This window comes from Cherax quadricarinatus, chromosome 43, assembly GCF_038502225.1.
Source record: "Cherax quadricarinatus isolate ZL_2023a chromosome 43, ASM3850222v1, whole genome shotgun sequence".
NCBI classification, from domain to species: Eukaryota; Metazoa; Arthropoda; class Malacostraca; order Decapoda; family Parastacidae; genus Cherax; species Cherax quadricarinatus.
Genome location: NC_091334.1, coordinates 11935507 through 11956788, shown reverse-complemented (window position 1 = coordinate 11956788; position 21282 = coordinate 11935507). Strand labels below are relative to the sequence as shown.

Sequence of the window (21282 nt, the reverse complement as noted above, 5' to 3'; positions counted from 1 at the left end):
TCTTGGAGGAAATGAAGACTGAAAAGGACTACAAGCCAAGCTCAAACTGATTACTAAGAGTGAAACTCAGAGTGCAAGACTTAAGAATGATGTCAGATCTTAAATTTAAGGATCATAGCAATGTTGTTATCACTACTACTAAGAAGAATGATGGACTGGATATCTAGAATATTCAACATAAGATATGCTGAACCAGTGATGATACTCCTCAAGTCGCTTGTTCTCTCTAGGCAGGAACACTGTTATATAGTAACAGCTCTCTTCAAGACAGGAAAAATTGCGGAACTAGAAAATGTACACAGAACTGTCACTCCCTATATACGTTCAGTCAAACATCTAAACTACTGGGAATGTTCAAATCCCTTATACTATACTCCTTGAAACATAGGTACATTATAATTTACACCTGGAAAATCCTGGAGGAACTGGTCCCAAACCTGCACACCAAAATCACTCAGTATGAAAGCAGAAGACTTGGCAATCTGTGAAAAGTATCTCCAGTAAAAAGCAGGGGCACAATGAGTACACTAAGAACTTGACGAGTGTCAAAGGTCCCCAACTTTTCAACACCCTCCCTTTGTGCATAAGGAGACTTGCCAGCAAACCTCTGGCTGTCCTCAAGAGGAAACTTGACAAATTCCTTACATCTGTTCCTGACCATTTGATTTGTGGTTTGTACACTGAACTGCATATAGCCAGCAGTAATAGCCTGGTTGATCACCCCTTGATCCACCAGGTGGCCTGGTCTGGGGCTGGGCTATGGTGGCATTGACCCCTGAAAACATCATTCAAGTATCCCTGAAATTTTTTTCCTATCAGATTATGAGACTAGATTGGATCAAGCTCCCTTCTTAGCAACAAAGGCATTTCCCCTTGAATTGAGTATAAAGTAGAACATGTACAAATATCACTTATACCTTTGATTAGGTTTGAGTCTTTCTACTCCCAGAGCCCGACCCTGGGCCAGGCAGCTTCAGTAGCAGCACCAAGAGGTGGTTTGAGAAGATGCAATCCCCTCAAAAATTCCTACAGCTCCCAAAGCCCCCAATAAAAATAGTAATCATAATGACACTGCTGCAAAACACATCTAGCCCCCCTTCCAATGAGACAGCCACTCTTGAGCCCCCCTCCCAGTATAGAAATTCTGGTGCTGCCCTTGGGTACCTTTAAAACTGGATTAGACAAACACAGTGTATGTATACACAAGTCAGTAAGTAAGACCTGTCAGGCATGAACCAGTAGTACTACTTTTTTCTTATGTTACATATTACCATGAAGCAAGTCTATTAATAATCAGGGCAGTATAATTAAACAAAGGATGCCAACAGGATAAGTGTATATTTACTGTTCATGGAATTACATCAAGTAATGCCTAACAATATACATTGTTAAACAGGGTTACAGCCATAGGGTACATAAACAAAGATATATTACTGTACTAAGGCTTTTAATATTATCACTGCATAAATGAGTGCATGTTATGGAAACCAAACTGTCAGACATGACACAATAAAATATTATTTTATGGATAAATCACATTTGAAAGCTGTTTGACTACAAAAATATCTTAAGTCACCCCACGTGTATTGAGTCACCCCTTTTTATTTTTGGCATTCAGCATTTTGAGATCAAACATTCACTCCTACACACTGATGTACATACAGTATCTAGTTGATTAACTTTGATAATAACATACCCATTTTCTTATTTGTATGTGAAATGAATGTGCTTGATAATTAATATTAGTACTAGGATTAGCCTTGAACTACCCATAAATGAGTATTCAGCTTCCATAAAAATGCACGTTTTCTTTTTGAAAATATTTCTTCCCAAGTAAAGAAAATGCTCTATTTTTTAATTAATGCTGGCAGTGACAAAATAATTTCTCACCCCCTTACAAAATGAAATAAAATTAATATGGTAGTGTACCCATTATCCCACCAAAATTATATGAATTAAAATTCAAGTGAATGTTTAAATAAGAAGCTTGAGCATTTTATAGTGGTGTATCCCAGCATTTAGTGCAAAGATGATACTAAAGTATCAATGAAAATGAATGAATGAGCCATATTTTCAGTACCTTCATTGTAGGTACAGTACATAACTGTACTATACCAGCCTGTAGGGCTGTCTAGTACAGTTAACCATTTGTTTATGTGGAACATGATGTTAAAATAATTCATGCCAACTATTGGTGAAAGATGAATAGAAAAATATTTGTTTTCCATGTGGTCATTCAACCTTTGAATAACAAGGCCAGATGTTTTGCAGAACCTCAAACACAGAATATTCACATAGGCCTTGTAACCAACAGCCTGTATTTATCAGCAAGTTGAGTTAATGATCACATATAGACCATAACATAAACATATTAAAGCTGGCCTGAACTTTCAAAGGTAAGCTAATGCTAAACTACTACACATAACATGTAGGATACAAAGCAATACTTAAATACAAAAGTGTACAAAATAAATACAAGGGAAATCTGTACAGCAAAACTATGGAGGCAAATACATTTCCATAGCATGAAATGCAAAATACTATATTAAATCAAAGTTCACGTGAACTTTTTATATTACATAATGAAATGCACTTATGGAGCATAAAATATTGCATGTTAACCAACAGCTGTTTAAAGTGACAATGAACTAGTGGACTTTTGATCTGCCACTTTATGTGGGGTCAACAATCATTTTATTTAAAATGATTATTTCAAGTAATGCACAGTATTACTAAAAGTACACAGAATTATATTGTTTGATTACTTATAACCCTAAAATCAAATTGTGTAATACAAGAAATTTACAATCTTTCAAATGATGAATGCATTAATATACATGTATTGTAATGATTTTTTATTCAATGCTGACTAATTAAAAATTTCAAAGCAAATCTGATGTTTCCATATTGGAAATACACATAAAATATAACATATAAGAATTTGCAATATGATTATATGTAATATATTGATTGGCTTCTGTTGCCTGTGGAAGCACTATAATGTGTTAAGTGTGAAGACTGCCAGAAGTAAGATGCTTTTTTTTTTTTTTTTTTTTTTTGGTGGACTTTATCCTAGTGATAATTCTCATGTTAGTTGACTTTACAAATGTATATACTTAAGAGGTCTACCATACAATCTGATTTTCAACTTGCTGACATTGATTACAGCTTTTTTTTTTTATCATGTCATTTCTTAATTCCCACTTACCCATGTGAAACTGGTTAGCTCAATAAAACTGTATTTTTCCTTAAACAGTATTTTATAAATGTGAACAGGATATAAATATTTCAACTGAACTAAAACAAATGAACACACACAACTGATCAAATGTTTTCATTAACATGAACAAATGGTGATCATAGAATTCTCATTAGTCATGAGCCTTATACAACCATTTAGCAAAAAAAAAAAAAAAAACTAATACTGTATAAAATTATAAAAATGTGTGGACATGATCTTTTCCTAGCTTTCAGTGAACACTATAATATTGAAGAATTACCTGTCACTATTTTACAATGCTGAGACCGAGTTGTATTCGAGAGGTTTGTCAAGTAATATTTTGGCTAGCAGATTAGAGGAGTTTACCAGGGCAGAGATAGTAAAAGAAAAAAAAAATCAGCCCTGTTCAGATGGTTCTAGTAAGAGACTGAAAACCTACAGAGCCGTCAAGTCATGTATGTTGAAACATCTCTAGCTCCTCATGAATATTAAGCACCTACAAATCCAGGTTAATCATAATACTGAACCACTGTATTAATTTTTTAATCCCTAAAATTTTATCCACCATCAATATCATAGTAAGCTGTAATAGATCTTTAAGTGCCATTTATACTAAAGTCAAAATGTTACAGAGATGCAGCAACCTTTCCCCAAAACCATTGGCATAACCAGGATTTCAATTCAGGAGGGGCTTAAAAATCATATGACTGAAAAATTCAAAGAATTTTTAAAAACATGTTCTTTTCAGTAAGATTAAACTGTCATGCTTTTGTGGTCACTGGTCAAGGTAATACAGTGAAGATTAGCCATTAACTGGAAAAAATAAAGGAAAAGTATTTGCATCTTGGGGAGGCTTTAACCCCCCCTCCCCCAACTGTGCCACTGCTCAAACTGCCTAGTGAAATACTATCCAGTTGGTGAAGAAAATTAATAGAATTATGCTAAATTTTATCATAGTGGTGAGGGTAGAGACAAAGGTTGATTTCCATGGCCTCTATCATGGCATCAAGAGCTCAAGCTCACCCCTTGCAAGCTCAAACAGGTAAATATCCAAAAATATAATAGCAACTCCTGCACATGTCTGCCTCTTCAGGAGTTTTCATCTGGAGGCCACAGCCCACACCACTCTTTTATTTCAATCTGAATTAAACGATTACCCATGCCTCACTTGAATTTTAAAAGAAAATTACTGACAGCTAAAGAGTAATGGTGCTGACTGTACATTCACATTCTTGGAAAAACAATTCTGACATATTAATATAAATATTCTGTACACAAGAAAATAAAAATAAAATAATAATGATTTTGTAAACTTTCATCTACTCATGTAAACAAAAGTTCCAAATTAAAACTGGAATGGCTACCTCAGACAAGTATTGTACATAACAGAGACATGATCAAGCCATACCTTGGTATTAGTGGCAATTGCTTATTCAACACCTAAAAGGAACAAAGTATCACAGATACAAATATTTATTTATATCTTTGTCATGCTAGTTCTTGTGCATATTTCCCTCATCAAGTAAAAGAATCTTATGAATGCAGTTCACTCTTACATATAATGACTGAAAAAGTTACCAATGAGAAAGATGGCCATGAATGATAAAAAATTATGATGTATAAACACCTCAGTGTCCCCCTTACTCATATGTAACACATTACAGTAGTGTAATCTACAAAATTTACTAGGTACAGATTAAAGTGAAGACTACACTTAAAGAATAACTGTATATCAATATTCTGGTAATACCTATATCAAATACTTTAGCTGAAAGTTCTCATTTTCGTGTTCTGTAAGGACGAAACTATTATGTTGCAGTCATAAGTTGTATTATATAAAGACACACTAGCAAACACTAAGACATATTTATTAGACAACATTTCTGTCCTGGGCTTTGATCAAGATCCCTGGACCAAAACTTTTTCTAATAAACATATCCTAGCATTTGCTTGTGTCTTTTCAAATTGTTTGTTGGTATCAATTACAAAGGTTCATACCAAAATTATATCATATTAAAGGAACTCACTTAAATACTGTATTAATGTTTTTATCAAAATAATATATGTTTGTAATAACTTTACATGTAGAGTATAATAATAAGGTGTTTTTACTCGTCATTTATGTTATGTATTCTAAAGAGAAAACAAAATTTAACAATGCATTATATTGTAATAGAGCTTCCACATGCCAATTGTTTGTACTTATTAACTGAAATCCTTTCCTTTTTTTTTAAAAACCAACAAAGAGCACAACAAACAGAAAGCACCTCTCCATTTTTAATTACTGTAAATTAACATCTACAAAACTCAATATTATTTACTTCTGACAAAAAACAAATAATATACAGTATACCTCAAACGATAGCAACACACTTCTGAGAAATATATAATATTGGCAAAAGCATGGAGGATCAACTATGGCTAAACCTGTTAAGCACATTGTAAAGTGAATTAAAAATCCCTATTGCTTTCTTGCTGAGCTTGAGTGACTTCCTCTTCAATGCATAAGCATTATGAGGCAGTACATTAGTGTTGATAAGTGCATCCAACAAAAGTACACTTTTATATATTGGATACCAGCCAATAACTGTTCAATGACCAGTAATAAATGGTATAGTTATAGAGCTGTACATATTACATCACACACACTGTAAATGTTTACTTAAGTTTATATTGCTAAATCTGTACATGTGCAAGGTGAGGACACTTTTTACATTTGCACATGATAGTACAACAGCGAACTACACGACTAGTACAGGGCACCGCTATATACATATAGGATACAACAGCAATAAAACATACACAGACATGTTCATATGGCAGTTTGGGACCCTATGAAGAAAATTTCTTATCCATAAAATTTAGGAAAATTTAAAAAAGATTATTAAAAAAATAAATTGATGGTTACAGTATTTCCTTTAGCAACCAAAAAATTTAATTCACTAAAAGAATGTACAAAGAAATGTGTTAATTGGACAAATATCATTACTTATGAAGTCCTAATACACATCTGGTAGCTGTTAAAATAAACAGAGAACCTAAAGCAATCGATTATTTACCTGGATTCCAAGCTGCCATAACAACAGCCTTGCAGACTTTGGTGTGGGGGATTCCAATTCAGTCATCAAAACACTGCTCTGAGTACTGTTACTAACTTGGCACCAGGGACGGTAATGTGACATGGAACTTAAAAAAATTGTCTGAACAAGGCATTCACATAAATTTTTTTTAAAGGGTTTCTGATAAATTTCCATGTAAAAGGAATAGAAATGTACCAATATTTGTAACAAATTCACCAAACAGGTTGGGTGAACCTAATTTGGAAAATATAATAAACTTTTGAGGTTTGCTCTATTAAATTTACTTGCCAGCATTACAGTACTTGGACTTCACAATACACTGGCAGTTGAAGATGCCATTACTGTCACTGAACCTATTAAACTTGCATATAACACTCATTAGTCATTTTACCATTTGCTATTTCAAAATAGAATGTACTGTAAGAACTTCCTTGATTTTTCTGCAACATATATCACTGTATGTAGTATATCTACAACAAATCTCCGGTTCATCGTGTTGCCATGATAATCATTGTTATCTTATGATGGACCCTCTGCTTTCACTGATTTATCTCTTCTGCCTCATTTTCTTCTCAGAAGTAATTTTCCTGTAACAAGAATATATTATAACTAAAGTATAGAAAAGGATTACTCATGTTTTGTGTTAAACTAATGAAATCTAATGACTTAAAAAATTGGCATTATTAAAAGCAAATTCCTCACTGGGAAAAGTATGACATATACCAGTACATGCATCAGTAACAGGAATAAAAATGGTGTTTTCAAATTGCATGAAAGGTTTCTGTCATTGTAAAACTGATCATGTTACCCAGTAATATGAATGTTTCCAATTTCTTGTTCAACAGCATTTATAACTGAGGCTTCTAAAGAATTAAAAGCATTCTATAAAAGCTAAAGCCTAAATACGTATTACAATATATCCTCATTACATCTGCAATAATTCTTAGTCTATATAATAATAATAGGGGTTGCTGAGGTGGTTTGCTCATTTAGAGAGGATGGAGCAAAATAGGATGACCTGAAGGGTGTATAAATCTATAATGGAGAGGAGGAGGGGTAGGGGTTATCCTAGGAAAGAATGGAGGGAGGGGCTTGGACGCTCAGAAGGCATGTGTAAGTATGTTAGATAAGAGTGTATGAAGATAAATGTTTCTTGGGACCTGACGAGCTGTCGGAATGTGAGCAGGGTAATATTTTGTGAAGGAGGTTCAGGGAATCTGGTTAGCCAGACAAATGGCAAATGGCAAATGTAATACCTATTTACAAGTAAGGTACTTGAGGACGTAGCTCATGGTAATGAATATGATACTCTATATATGGACTTCAGTAAGGCTTTCAATAGAGTTCCACATCAGAGGCTATTGAGGAAACTTAAGGCACACAGAATAGGTGAAATTTTTTCCTGGGTAGAGGCATGGTTGACAAATAGGAAGCAGAGAATTTGCATAAACAGGGAGAAATCAGAATGCGGGTGCATCACAAGCGGTGTTCCACAAGATTCAGTGTTGGGCCCCTTGTTGTTCACAATTTACATAAACAACATAGATGAGGGAATAAATAGCGATATAAGCAAGTTTGCTGATGACACCAAAACAGACCGTCCAATTCATTCCAAAGAGTACATTAGAGCACTCCAGGATGGTTTGAACAGACTGATGCAATGGTCGGAGAAGTGGCAGATGCAGTTTAACATAGACAAATGAAAAATTCTAAATGCTGGACAGGAAAATAACCATGCCACATATAAACTAAATATTGTAGATCTTAATATTACTGATTGCAAAAAAAAATTAGGAATTCTGGTTAGCAGTAATCTGCAACCAAGACAACATTGCATAAGTGTTTGTAATAATGCTAACAGAATCCTTGGCTTCATATCAAGAAGTATAAATAACAGAAGTCCTCAGGTTGTTCTTCAACTCTATACAGGTCTCCCTCCACACTCACGAGGGTTAGGGATCAAGAACCTTGTGAATGTTGAAAAATCATAAATGTTTCATGCCCAAATATATTGTAGGGAAATATAATAATAGCATTTACTTAGCCTAACAGTACTGCTTCCTTAACCTATTGAACCATCATAAAACACAAGAAAACATCATAAAATATTGTACTAGTGCCAGCCCTTTGGTAGCAGGTTACCAAAGTGGAGGAGGAAGAGAGAGGGGAGAATATGCCTTCTTCAGTGATTCTACGATATGTATGATACTAAAGCAGCATGAGTTGATAAAGGCTATAGTGCCAGCCAGCGATAAAGTGTAGCAAGTAAGTTAAACAATTAATCGATAGAAAAAGGACAGCAACCTAACTCCTCCAATGTTGTTGGAGTTATATAGGGCAACTGACAACAATGCCATCTCTAATCTCTACTGCCTTTACCACCACTATGTAAGGTTTATGTCTCAGTGGCCCTTATACACCCAACACAACACTTGTGACATAATGACATATTTTATTCATTCTAGAGTATATGTCATGTTCCTATGTTATTAATTTTGTCATAATAGATGAATTGTGATAGATAAATAAGCCGTAGAGTTGATATTAGAGTCATATTGAAGGACTATCTTGTCCTATCTCCAAACAAACTCTGCCACTGCCACAATTCCTAACATTTGTAATGACATATTTTAAATATGACTGGGCAGCTGGGAATTTGCGAATGTTCGAAGCCTGCAAAAGTGAAAACGCGAATGTTGAGGGAGACCTGTATATCTTTGGTTAGGACTCATTTAGATTATGCTGCACAGTTCTGGTCACCGTATTACAGAATGGATATAAATGCACTGGAAAAGTACAAAGGAGGATGACAAAGTTGATCCCATGTATCAGAAATTTTCCCCATGAGGATAGACTGAGGGCTCTGAATCTGCACTCTCTAGAAAGGTGTAGAATTAGGGGGGATATGATTGAGGCGTATAAATGGAGAACAGGAATAACTGAAGGGGATGTAAATAGCACACTAAAAAATATCTAGCCAAAACAGGACTCGTAGCAATGGTTTCAAGTTGGAAAAATTCAGATTCAGGAAGGATATAGGAAAGCACTGGTTTGGTAAAAGAGTTGTGGATGAGTGGAACAAACTCCCAAGTATGGTCATAGAAGCTAAAATGCTGTATAGCTTTAAAAATAGGTTAGATTAATACACAAGTGGGTGTGGATGGGTGTGAGGTGGACCTGACTAGCTTGTGCTAGTGGGTCTGATGCCGTGTCCCTTCCTTAAGTGGATGTGACCTGACTAGGTGGGTCACTGATCTAAGCTGGGGGGTGACATGGACTTGCCTCGCATGGGCCAGTAGGCCTGCTGCAGTGTTCCTTCTTTCTTATGTTCTTATGAGTCCTGGAGGTGGGAAGTACAATGCCTGCACTTTAAAGGAGGGGCTTGGGATATTGGCTGTTTGGAGTGAAATCTGAACTGTCGTATCTGAGTGTCTCTGCAAAGACAGTGATTATGTGTGAATGATGGTGAATGTGTTTGTTTTCTTTTTTGGGTCACCCAGCCTCAATGGGAGACGGCCGATGTGTTAAAACAAAAAATAGGAGTCATAGTAGTAGTAGTTAGTAGTTTGTAGTAGTACATAATATAACTTCAATTCCATGTTTTTGCAGAGTGAACACACTATACAGCATCAGTAAGGAACTGCTGATAAATGTGTTGTTGATTAATATGACAATATCTGTCTATCCTGCCCATGAGATATGGATTTTGTGCATATTTCAAATACAGCATAATAACTGTTTATAATGAATTTAAAATTTTCTAAATGGTAAACATCTAAAATGTTTTAAAGTAGTGAGTGATGCAAAAAGATAGTACTTTGCATTAATATTTTTTGATAAAAATAAAAGGCATTAAATGAGTTGTACAAAATCATATCATCTACAAAAATAACGAAGTGGTATTAAGTTATAAGATGTCAAAAATAAAATTACTAAAGGCACCATGTGAAAACCAGGAATTTGGTACATATCCAAGTTATCTCCTTGGAGGATAATAAATATGAACTCCAATTGGGTACCTAACTCTTCATCACATTCTTTCAAAATTCAAGATATCTAATTCAACTACTAATTTTTTGCATGTATTTCATGTATTCTTTTCCAAAACGTCAGCCGTCTCCCACCAAGGCAGGGTGACCCAAAAAAAGCAAGAAACACTTTCACCGTGATTCACACATAATCACTGTCATTGAAGAGGCACTCAGAAACGACAGTTTATATGTCACTCCAAACAGCCAATATCCCAAACCATTCCTTTAACCCTTTGACTGTTTTGGTCATATATAGGATACGTCTTACGAGCCAATGTGTTTGACGTATATACAGTGGACCCCCGCATACCGTTGGCCTTACATAACGTTAAATCCGCATACCGCTACATTTTATCGCCAAGATTTTGCCTCGCATACTGCTAAAAAACCCGCTCAACACTGTTCGTCTGAGACGCGTCTATGTGCGGCCTGAGCCACGCTCACATGTTCCGCCGGTGGCATTGTTTACCAGCCAGCCTCCGCGGTAACATCCAAGCATACAATCGGAACATTTCGTATTATTACAGTGTTTTTGGTGATTTTATCTGCAAAATAAGTGACCATGGGCCCAAAGAAAGCTTCTAGTGCCAACCCTACAGCAATAAGGGTGAGAATTACTATAGAGATGAAGAAAAAGATCATTGATAAGTATGAAAGTGGAGTGCGTGTCTCCGAGCTGGCCAGGTTGTATAATAAACCCCAATCAACCATCGCTACTATTGGTGGTACAGCTGCTGCTGCTGCTGCTGTACCACCGTCAGCTGCTGCTGCTGCTGTACCACCGTCAGCTGCTGCTGCTGCATCGTCTGCTGCTGCTGTAGCACTGTCAGCTGCTGCTGCTGTTGTACCACCGTCAGCTGCTGCTGCTGTTGTACCACCGTCAGCTGCTGCTGCTGTTGTACCACCGTCAGCTGCTGCTGCTGTTGTACCACCGTCAGCTGCTGCTGCTGTTGTACCATCTGCTGCTGCTGTAACATCGTCTGCTGCTGCTGTAGCATCGTCTGCTGCTGCTGTAGCATCATCTGCTGCTGCTGTAGCACTGTCAGCTGCTGCTGCTGCTGTTGTACCACCGTCAGCTGCTGCTGTAGCATCGTCTGCTGCTGCTGTAGCACTGTCAGCTGCTGCTGCTGCTGCTGTAGCACCGTTGTTGGTGTGGCTTATTGAGAATACCAAGAAACAATTAACCCCAGAGGATTTGCCACCCAGGATAACCCAAAAAAGTCAGTGTCGTCGAAGACTGTCTAACTTATTTCCATTGGGGTCCTTAATCTTGTCTCCCAGGATGCAACCCACACCAGTCGACTAACACCCAGTTGAACAGGGAAAAATGCCTGGAACTAGTGCTCATATTGGTGAATTTGAAGCCAGCAAAGGTTGGTTTGAGGGATTTAAGAATCGTAGTGGCATACACAGTGTGATAAGGCCTGTTCTGGAAGAAAATGCCAAACAGGACCTACAGTACTCAGGAGGAAAAGGCACTCCCAGGACACAGTGTCTCATCAGTCATTGCTGCATCTTCAATAAAGGTAAGTGTCATTTATTCTTCATTTAGTAGAGTAGTACATGCACAATATATATTGTGCATGTACTACTCTACTATTGTGCATGTATCCTTCTCTTTGTGTGTAGGAAAATGTATATTTCATGTGGTAAAATTTTTTTTTCATACTTTTGGGTGACTTGCACGGATTAATTTGATTTCCATTATTTCTTATGGGGAAAATTCATTCGCATAACAATGAGCTCTCTTGCACGGATTAATATCGCTATGCGGGGGTCCACTGTATACTCAAAAATTCTAGCGGCTTCAAATCAAGCGGGAGAAAGCTGCTAGTCCCACATCTGAGGGAATGGGTATGTGTGGTCAGTGTGCGCAGTATAAAAAAAAATCCTGCAGCAAGCAGTGCATAATGAGTAAAAAAAACTCCAACCGTGTTTTTGGATTAAAATGTCAACTTTGAAGTGTATTTTCATAAAGATTTTATGGTTATATTCTCGTTTTCGTAGTCACATTTGATAGAATGGAAAACATATAGAAATGGAGGTGATTTTGATTGGTTTTACTATGAAAAGGACCTTGAAATAGAGCTCAAAGTAAGGGAAATGTTTGATTTTTGCCGATGTTCAAGAGTAAACAAATGACGTCATTGTCCAATAAATGTCCAACTGGCCATTCTAATATGCAGTCATGAATGGGTTGACATTATTTATACAATTATTACAATATTGCGGTAGTCTACATAACAGTAAATCTTCTATTTTTTGTTTGAATAAAAATTCAAAATAGAAAGCAAGAGTAATATCAGAGGGGCCTGGAGACATGACTGATGAACAAAGAAAATGTTATCTTAGAGCCAGGAATGTCTGTATTGTTCATTCTGGACCCTATTTTGAAATTGGCATATTTTTTAATTTGCATGAAATTGGCCAAACTGCCAATTTCTGATCACTTTATTGGGTAGTTGAAATTGGTAAATGGGCAGTTTCTTGTACTCAATCAGTAGAACAAATGAAGTTCTAAAGAAATAGCTATGAGTTTGGTCGACTGGAACAATGGAATTAGCCGAAAATAGGGCTCAAGGTGGGCAAAATCGCTGATTCGTAAATATCGCTGAGGTCGCCAACTTCGCGAGAGCGTAATTCCGTAAGTTTCCATCAAATTTCATACTTTTGGTGTCATTACCATCGGGAAAAGATTCTCTATAATTTCATGAGATTTTTTTTTTTTTCTTTCCAAATATTTTGAGACACCATGAGACACCTCAGGATTTGGGGTTGTGACAGTCAAACGTCAAGTGCAGCCATAATGCTTCCCACCCCCAGGACTCAAGTCTGGCTAACCAGTTTCCCTGACTCCCTTCACAAAATGTTACCCTGCTCACACACCAACAGTTTGTCAGGTCCCAAAAACCATTCACCATTATCTAATACGCTCACACATGCCTGCTGCATGTCCAAGCCCCTTGCACACAAAACCTCTTTTACCCTCCCTCCCTCCATCCTTTCCTAGGATGACCCCTACTCCCTCCTCCCTTCCACTACAAATTTATACACTCTCCAAGTCATCTTATTTTGCTCCAAATGACCAAACCACCTCAACAACCCCTCTTCAGCCCTCTGAATAATACTTTTAGTAACTCCACACCTCCTCCTAATTTGCACACTACGAATTCTCTGCATAATATTTACACCACAGACTGCACTTAGACATGACATCTCCACTGCCTCCAGCCTCTTTCTCGCTGCAGCATTTACAACCAATGCTTCATGCCCACATAAGTGTGTTGGTACCACTATACTCTCATACATTTCCTTCTTTACCTCCATGGATAATGTTTGTCTCCATAGATACCTCAATGCACCACTCATCTCTTTTCCTTCATCAATTGTATGCTTAACCTCGTCCTTCATAAACCCATCCACTGACAAGTCTACTCCCAAATATCTGAGCACATTCACTTCTTCCATACTCCCTCCCTCCAATGTGATATCCAATTTTTCTTTATCTAACTCATTCAATACCTTCATCATCTTACTCTTATCTATGTTCACTTTCAACTTTCTTCCTTTACAGTATAGTATTTAATTATATTATCAATATTAAGCTATTTTATCTAAAATATACAATATTAACGCACCATTGATATAAATATCTGCTACTAAGAGGTCAGCTTAAGGGATACTACAGTACACGGAGAGAGAGAGAGAGAGAGAGAGAGTTTTTTTTTTGACAAGTTGCACTTCCATTTTGTGACAGCTGGCATCTTCAGTTGTATCCTTGGTACCATGGTACAGGGTCACCACAATCTGTTTTCATCTTTCTGCAAAAAAAGGAAGATAAATAAGTTTTTGACAAGATTGGAATTGAACTCTTGAAAATACAGCAAATAAGAATGTGTATTCCAGAAAGAAAAATTTCCCCTTGTAGTTGTCAATGTACAGTAATAAGAAACATTAGAGACTTTTTCCTGACAGTGATTTTTTTTAACACAAAAGCTGACTACAGACTATTTACAGAATTTACTTATGAGCATTCTGTAAGCTAATTACTTCTGAATAAACTGATGGTAAAATATTTACACTAAACATTAACAATAAATTATATATTGTATTTAGGATAATCCAACAGCCCAGACACAGACATAAATGAAACTGATGTGAAACACAATTCACACAATCACTGTCTCAATGTACTCAATATGCATAATTTACATGAAAAGAAGTGGTAATGAAAGTGAATATAATATGTTACAATATCTACTTGTAATATTCATTGTTTTAGTAACAAGAATCAAATGAAGATGCCCTGATGCCAGTGAAGGGCTTTTGAACCAAGGAATTGGGACTATCCTCCACATTCTCTTAATCCCAAGGTGCTGTATGATTCTTATAGGTTTGGAGCTTCCCCATAAATATAATACTACACAAGAAATTATAGAAGTTACATACGGTCATAGTGGAGTTTCTTTCTTGAGTGGGAGACCATTAGGTCTGGCTGGTGGTGGTCTTGGGCGGCCACTTAGACCATTCCGTAGAAGATGAGCAGCCTTGGCATGAGCAGCTTTAAGGCTTGGGTTGGTCACAATACCATTGCGACGAGGGCGTGGCTCAGGAGATCGAGTCCCCAGGATAATGCGCATATGTTGGTCTTGTGTAAATGTAAAGCCAGAAGAGCTCGGGGATCCAGCTCCCTGCACTCCTGGGACACTGACACCCATGCTTGGTATGTTACCCATGCCTGGCACAGCAGCCCCTCCCCCGCTGCTTATAACTCCGCCGCCACGACGACCTATCTGAAATTTCAGATATAACTGCTGATAATTATAAAGAAAGCCTTTACAGTAACATTACAATACCCTACAAGCCTTTTAAAATATGCAAAGCTTAATCATTTACCCTTCTGCCATACTCTTATTAAAGTTTCTTGCCATATCTTTCAGATCTACCACTTCACCAGAGGTAGTTCTCACCACATAAAACATTCTCATCCAGTAATCCCTTTATTATTGTTATATGGGGCATGGTGAATCACCAATAATCTAAAAGCACTGTCCTCTTCTAAATTACAGACATATTTACACACTACATGCAATCTAGGCTCTAGATGTAGATCACCTAGGAATTAATGGCAGTACTGAGGTGCTGAAACCTGGAGTAAATACTTAATAGCTTTGCTCACAACCCAATAGGACATCAAGCCATGAAAGCCACTTGTTTCCACTCCCTCTTGCTGGAAGAAACTACCATATAAAACCTTCTTTACCCCATCCTTCCAGCCTTTTCTGTGATGACTCCTACTCCTCTTTCCTTCCAACATGAACTCTACACTTCTTGGTTATCCTGTTCTGCTCCATCTTCTTTAAATGCCCAAAACATAACTACTACTCCTATGCCTGCCCTCTAAACTACATAGATCTTTCATAACCCCCATGCTGTATTATTCTAATTTCTATATGAATTTTCTGCATTATATTCTTACCACACACTGCTCCCAAATAAGACATCTTCACTGCCTCTAGCCACTTACTTGCTGTAATATTTAAAGCTCATGTCTCACATCCATATAAAAATGTTGGTACCAATATACTATGGAACACTTCCCTATTTACCTCCATAGATAAACTTTTCTTTCCACAGGAGCCTTACTACCCATTTACTTTTTTCCATTCATCTATTCTATGATTCACCAAGTTTTTCATTCCCAAAATATCAAAATATATTTATTTTTGCCATACTCCCTCCCTCCAATCTGATAACTAATCTAATAGTTAACTAGATATTTTGTAACTCTCATCACCTTACTTTTTTTCTACATTTCCTTTTAAATTCCTTCTTTTACTTAATGAGCCGCAGGGGTGTTGACTCCCGAAACCCTCTCCAAGTAAACTCGGGTAAAAACCTCCCATACTTGTCCACCACCTTTTACAACCTTTCTTCAGAATTTCCCAAAAGAAGTGTCATGGGCAATGAGTAACTGTGACATTACCCACTTTGTATCAGACTTATTATCCTTTAATCTCACACATCTTCCCAATAATTTAGCATGCACTTAAATTACAACTCCATCATGGTGACCTCACACATCCCTTCCAAAGCCTGCTTTGGACAATAGTTTCCTTCTTTCTTACACACCATTACTTAAGTCTCACTCTCCATAAAACTCTTTATTGCATTTCATCACTTATTTCCTGTAGCGTTCTTCACTACAGCACTTTATTTTCTATTCATTATGAGTACTGTATATCTGTACTATAACCACAAGTTTCACATATTTAATAATTAAATTTAAAGCTGGAAACTAAAATGAAAATCTACATTTCAAACACTTACTTTTCAAGGGAGGTGCCTTGCTAATGGTAAAAGGATTTTGATTCAAGAATTTGGGATATTCTCCCCTTCACTGGATCAAACTATTACCTCCAAGTCCCAAACTAATGTATGACACCAATGGGTTTAGCACTTGCCTATGAATATTACAATTACTTTGAAGCTTAGATATAGTAGCAATATGAGTGAACATACCTCTGGTGTAATGTTAACAGGAGGAGCGGATGGTCTTGGTGCCCGACCTGCAGGGTGCTGAATTGGAACAGTATAATCATCTTCTAAAATAGCTGCAGCTGGCATGTGCCGTCCTCCACCAGGACCATCACTTAGTGGTGACAGTGGTGGAGAGGCATAAATTGGTGAAGCTGGTTCATCTAAGGGAGTCAGTGCTGGCTGTGGTGGTGGAGGATGACGGCGGCCACGTCCACGACCACACTGTTGAAGCTGCTGTGTAAAACTTAAAACTGGAGACATGGCAGATGCTGGTGGTGCAGATGGTGCAGGTGGCGGTGGAGGTTGTTGTTGGTGTTGGAGATGATGATGAGCATGAGCCTCACGGGGTGTGGGAGCTCTGGGGCCACCTGAAGAGCGAGTGGAGGTAGTGAGATTGCCAGAGGACTTGGAAGAAGAATGTTGTCCAAGAGAAGCTACCGAGCGACGTTTTTCAAATGTAGATTCAGGGGATTCAGCTGGTGAAGCTGCAAGGCCTGGACACAATAAAGCTGAGCAAGGTTTAGTTTCTGCTGTTGAGCTTGATCCCACTGAAGAGGAAGCTGCCATTCCCCATGGAACACCGCCCTGTTGTTGCTGTACAGCCATACTCTCCTCTAGCATGCGAGCAAGATGGATATGACCACCTTTCAGTGCTACTTTAATGGCAGTTCGACCACAACGATCAGAATGTGCTGGATTTGCACCATATTGAAGAAGAGCTGCAACACTTTCTTCATGACCTTCTTGTGCAGCAATACTTAAAGCTGTAGCACCTTGTGAGCAAGTGTGGTCTACTGTGGCACCACGTTCCAGCAGCAATCTTACTACCTCTGCATGACCTTGCCAAGCAGCACTTTGTAATGGTGTTCGACGTTCCCGGTCAACGGCATCAACATGAGCACCACCGTCCAGTAAGAGAGCAACCATTCGGGTGTGACCCTGCCATGCTGTGACATGTAGAGGTGTACGACCTTCAAGATCAGTACTCTCAACGTCTGCATTGTTTTCCATTAAGAATTTTGCCATATCAAGTCGATTTTCAAGAGCAAGAAGGTAAAGTGTGGAGCGTCCATCAGCATCTTTGTAGTGAAGATCAGCACCTCGACACAACAAGAGATGTACAACATCTTTATGTCCCTCCAGTGCTGCTACACGCAAAGCAGAACGTCCATCATGACTTGTATGATGAATATCTGCTCCAGCATCTAAGAGGGCTGCTACCACTGCTGTGTGGCCCTCTTGTGCAGCCAAGACTAATGCATGCTTTCCGTCATTATCCACTTCATTAACACGTGCACCAGCTTCCAAGAGGGCTTCGCACACACCACAGTGGCCTTCAAATGCCGCATAATGTAACGGTGTCCAGCCTGCATTATCTCTATGGGTTTCATCTAAGCCTCTGTCAAGTAATAATCGTACAGTCTCCTGAAAAAATTAGCAGTAACAGTTAAAAAATAAACCAATGAAAGTTGAGCACTTATGCCCCACTCAATCCTTTCCTTAAATCAATTTGGATTACCTCGCATTGCTCGGGTGTTAAATTGCACTTAATTATTTAGCACTTCCTCAGGTTCACACAGAAACAAATTAACAACAAAAAACTCTAATATAGCACTAAAATACAAATAAAAAAATTAAGTGGCTTAACAGATATAGCTGTATGGCCCTTGTTGGTTTAGCACTTTTTGATTATAATAATAATATTTAACCCTTAAACGGTCCAAACGTATATATACGTTCACACGTGTAGCGCCCCAAACGTATATATACGTTTTCTGTTATTCATTCAACATTGCCACAATAAGCCTGAGTCACCTAGACATGAGAGAATGGGTGTGTGCACTCACTGTGTTCCATATTAAAATAATTGGGGATGCCTGGGTACCATATGCTCTTTTTTCCTTTTAAAAGAAAAGATTTTTTTTTTCCTCAAAAAATTTGGAGCGCCACGCGAGTGAACGTATATATACGTTTGGGCCGTTTAAGGGGTAACAGATATAGAAAAGAATCTGAACAAATTCTTATTGCTGAAGAATATTTAAGAAGTCATTCACCAGGTAACCGTTCTTCATAATCTTTCAAAATTTCAGATCTATTTTATAGCTGTTAGGAAACAAGTTTGGTATATATGTGTGATCTAAATGAAAAAAACTGATATTCCATTACCAGTTTCAAGAGTTTTTCTACTCTGGCATGCTGCTTGCAGCTTACAAAAACAGTGGCACACAGCTCTTATTGTAGTGCTCTTAAGTGGTGATATCCAAATTAATCCAGGACCTCAAACTATTGTGCAGAGGCAAAACAGACAGATAAATGACGGTGATAATGACGGTATAGTAGCTAGGAATGATAACCTTAACTCCATATGTAATGCATACATAGGTCAATGTGAGACAATACAGCCATTATTATCTCAAACACTACCAAACAGGTACATACACTGTACTAAGGTATGCATGAAAAACAGAAAAGGCACCTTATGTAAAATGTGTAAGGGGTGGGTGCATGATGGATGTATGTACAATTATAGCAACAGTGCCAAAATTAATTTTGTTTGTAACAAATGCACTTTGGCACAGTTACCCTTTAGCAATGAAGACATTGATTTACCTAATTTTAATACAAATGACCCATTGCCATATATTGATGATTATAATTGTTTTATGAAAACAGGCCTTCACTTTATTCATGTCAACGCAAGATCACTTCTTCCTAAATTGGCAGAGATTAGGATTCTAGCTAACAAAATTAGGGCGGCAGTTATAACCATCTCTGAATCCTGGTTGAATGATACAGTGACTGACGACGAGGTCAAAATAGAAGGTTACAATATAAAACGCTTAGATAGGAACAGAAAGGGTGGTGGAGTATGTGCCTACATTAGAAATGACTTAGCTTACAACCCAAGACCTGATTTAAATAACAATAAACTGGAGATCCTATGGTTTGAAGTGCTGCTTCCCAAGACCAAACCCATCTTAGTAGGAACTAGTTACCACCCTCCTACCCAGGACCAGTTCTTAGAAGACTTTTCCAGAGTATTGTCCGGACTTGAAAACAATTGCGAGACAATAATACTGGGCAACTTCAATATCTGTTTTCAGCAGCAAAATAACGGGCTATGCAAAAGGTATAAGCAAATTCTAGGTTTAAATAGTTACACTCAACTAATTAATATACCAACCCGGATCACACAGTTCTCAGCCACCCTAATTGACCACATACTTTGTAACCGCGCTGAGAACATTAGTCAGTCAGGCGTCATTACCACAAGTCTTAGTGATCATTTCATCATTTACTGCACCAGGAAAATCACTAGGGATAGGATAGGCCTACACAGGACAATAAAAGTGAGGTCAACTATAAACTACAGTAAAGAAACACTGGTAAATAGGCTACACAATTGTGACTGGACAGAGATAACAAGTTGCACGGATGTAAACGATGCCTGGGAAAAATTCAAAACAATGTTCACTGCCATCCTTGATAATATTGCATCAGTTAAAGAGGTTGGGATTAAACGAAAAACTGAACCCTGGATGACTACTGAGATATTAGATAATATGAAATTCAGAGACCAGCTGCTAAAAAGATTTAAAGCAAACAGACAGGATATTGCAGCACTAAATGAATTCCAAAGGGTGAGGAACAGAGTACAGAGACTTATAAGGAGCAAAGGTAAAGCACTATTGCTCAAAAACTGAAGAGTATAAGCATAACCCCAGAAAGCTCTGGCAACAACTAAAACAGTTGGGGTATAGCCATAAGCCAGTAGATAGGTCTAACATAGTACTCACTATCGATAATGAGGTATGCCACGAAACATCTAAGGTGGCAAATTGCTTTAATTCCTACTACACATCTGTTGCATCAACACTAGTAAGCAAACTACCAGCTGCATCAAATACCTATAACACAGACTCTGATAAGTTTCAAACATACTATACCAATAAAGGGGTAACCCCAAATAGTTGTCAACTAGTAAGTGTATCTCATGACTTTATTCAAAAAGAACTAAGCAGGTTAAACCCAACTAAGAGCACAGGCCCTGATAACATCCCGTCTAAGTTCCTAAAAGATGGTGCTTCTGAACTGTCAATCCCTATTGCTCACATAATAAATCTATCAATCACCACTAATACTGTACTAGAGGGGTTCAAAGAGGCCAGAGTTACTCCTATCTTAAAGAAAAATAGTAGGTCTGATGTCAGCAACTATAGGCCTGTTAGTATACTCAGTATATCTAAAATTCTAGAGAGGGCGGTGTACTCTCAAGTAGTTAAGTACCTTAATGACAACAACATTCTCCATAGCTATCAATCGGGCTTTAGAAGATCCTACTCAACCGACACCTCCCTAATTAATCTGATGGATTACCTGAGAACTGAAATGTCAAAGGGGAACCTCATAG

The 21282-nt window shown here is 37.7% G+C and overlaps 1 protein-coding gene across 5 annotated transcripts in view; it reads right to left on the bottom strand.

Moving 5' to 3' along the window:
* Window positions 1-1319: 1319 nt before the first annotated feature.
* Window positions 1320-21282, bottom strand: part of LOC128694262 (ankyrin repeat domain-containing protein 50) — a 466221-nt gene continuing 446258 nt past the window's right edge. For 2 of the 5 annotated variants that reach the window (XM_053784297.2, XM_053784298.2), the window contains 4 exons: window positions 16854-18296; window positions 14781-15142; window positions 13970-14152; window positions 1320-6887 (listed from right to left, as the gene is read on the bottom strand). In XM_053784297.2, the coding sequence (XP_053640272.1) occupies window positions 14783-15142; window positions 16854-18296 (1803 nt within the window). In that variant the 3' untranslated portion in view covers window positions 1320-6887; window positions 13970-14152; window positions 14781-14782. Of the gene's footprint in view, window positions 6888-9582; window positions 9735-13968; window positions 14153-14780; window positions 15143-16853; window positions 18297-21282 lie in introns of those variants that run through there. The other 3 variants (XM_070093575.1, XM_053784300.2, XM_053784299.2) reach the window with 3 other exon arrangements.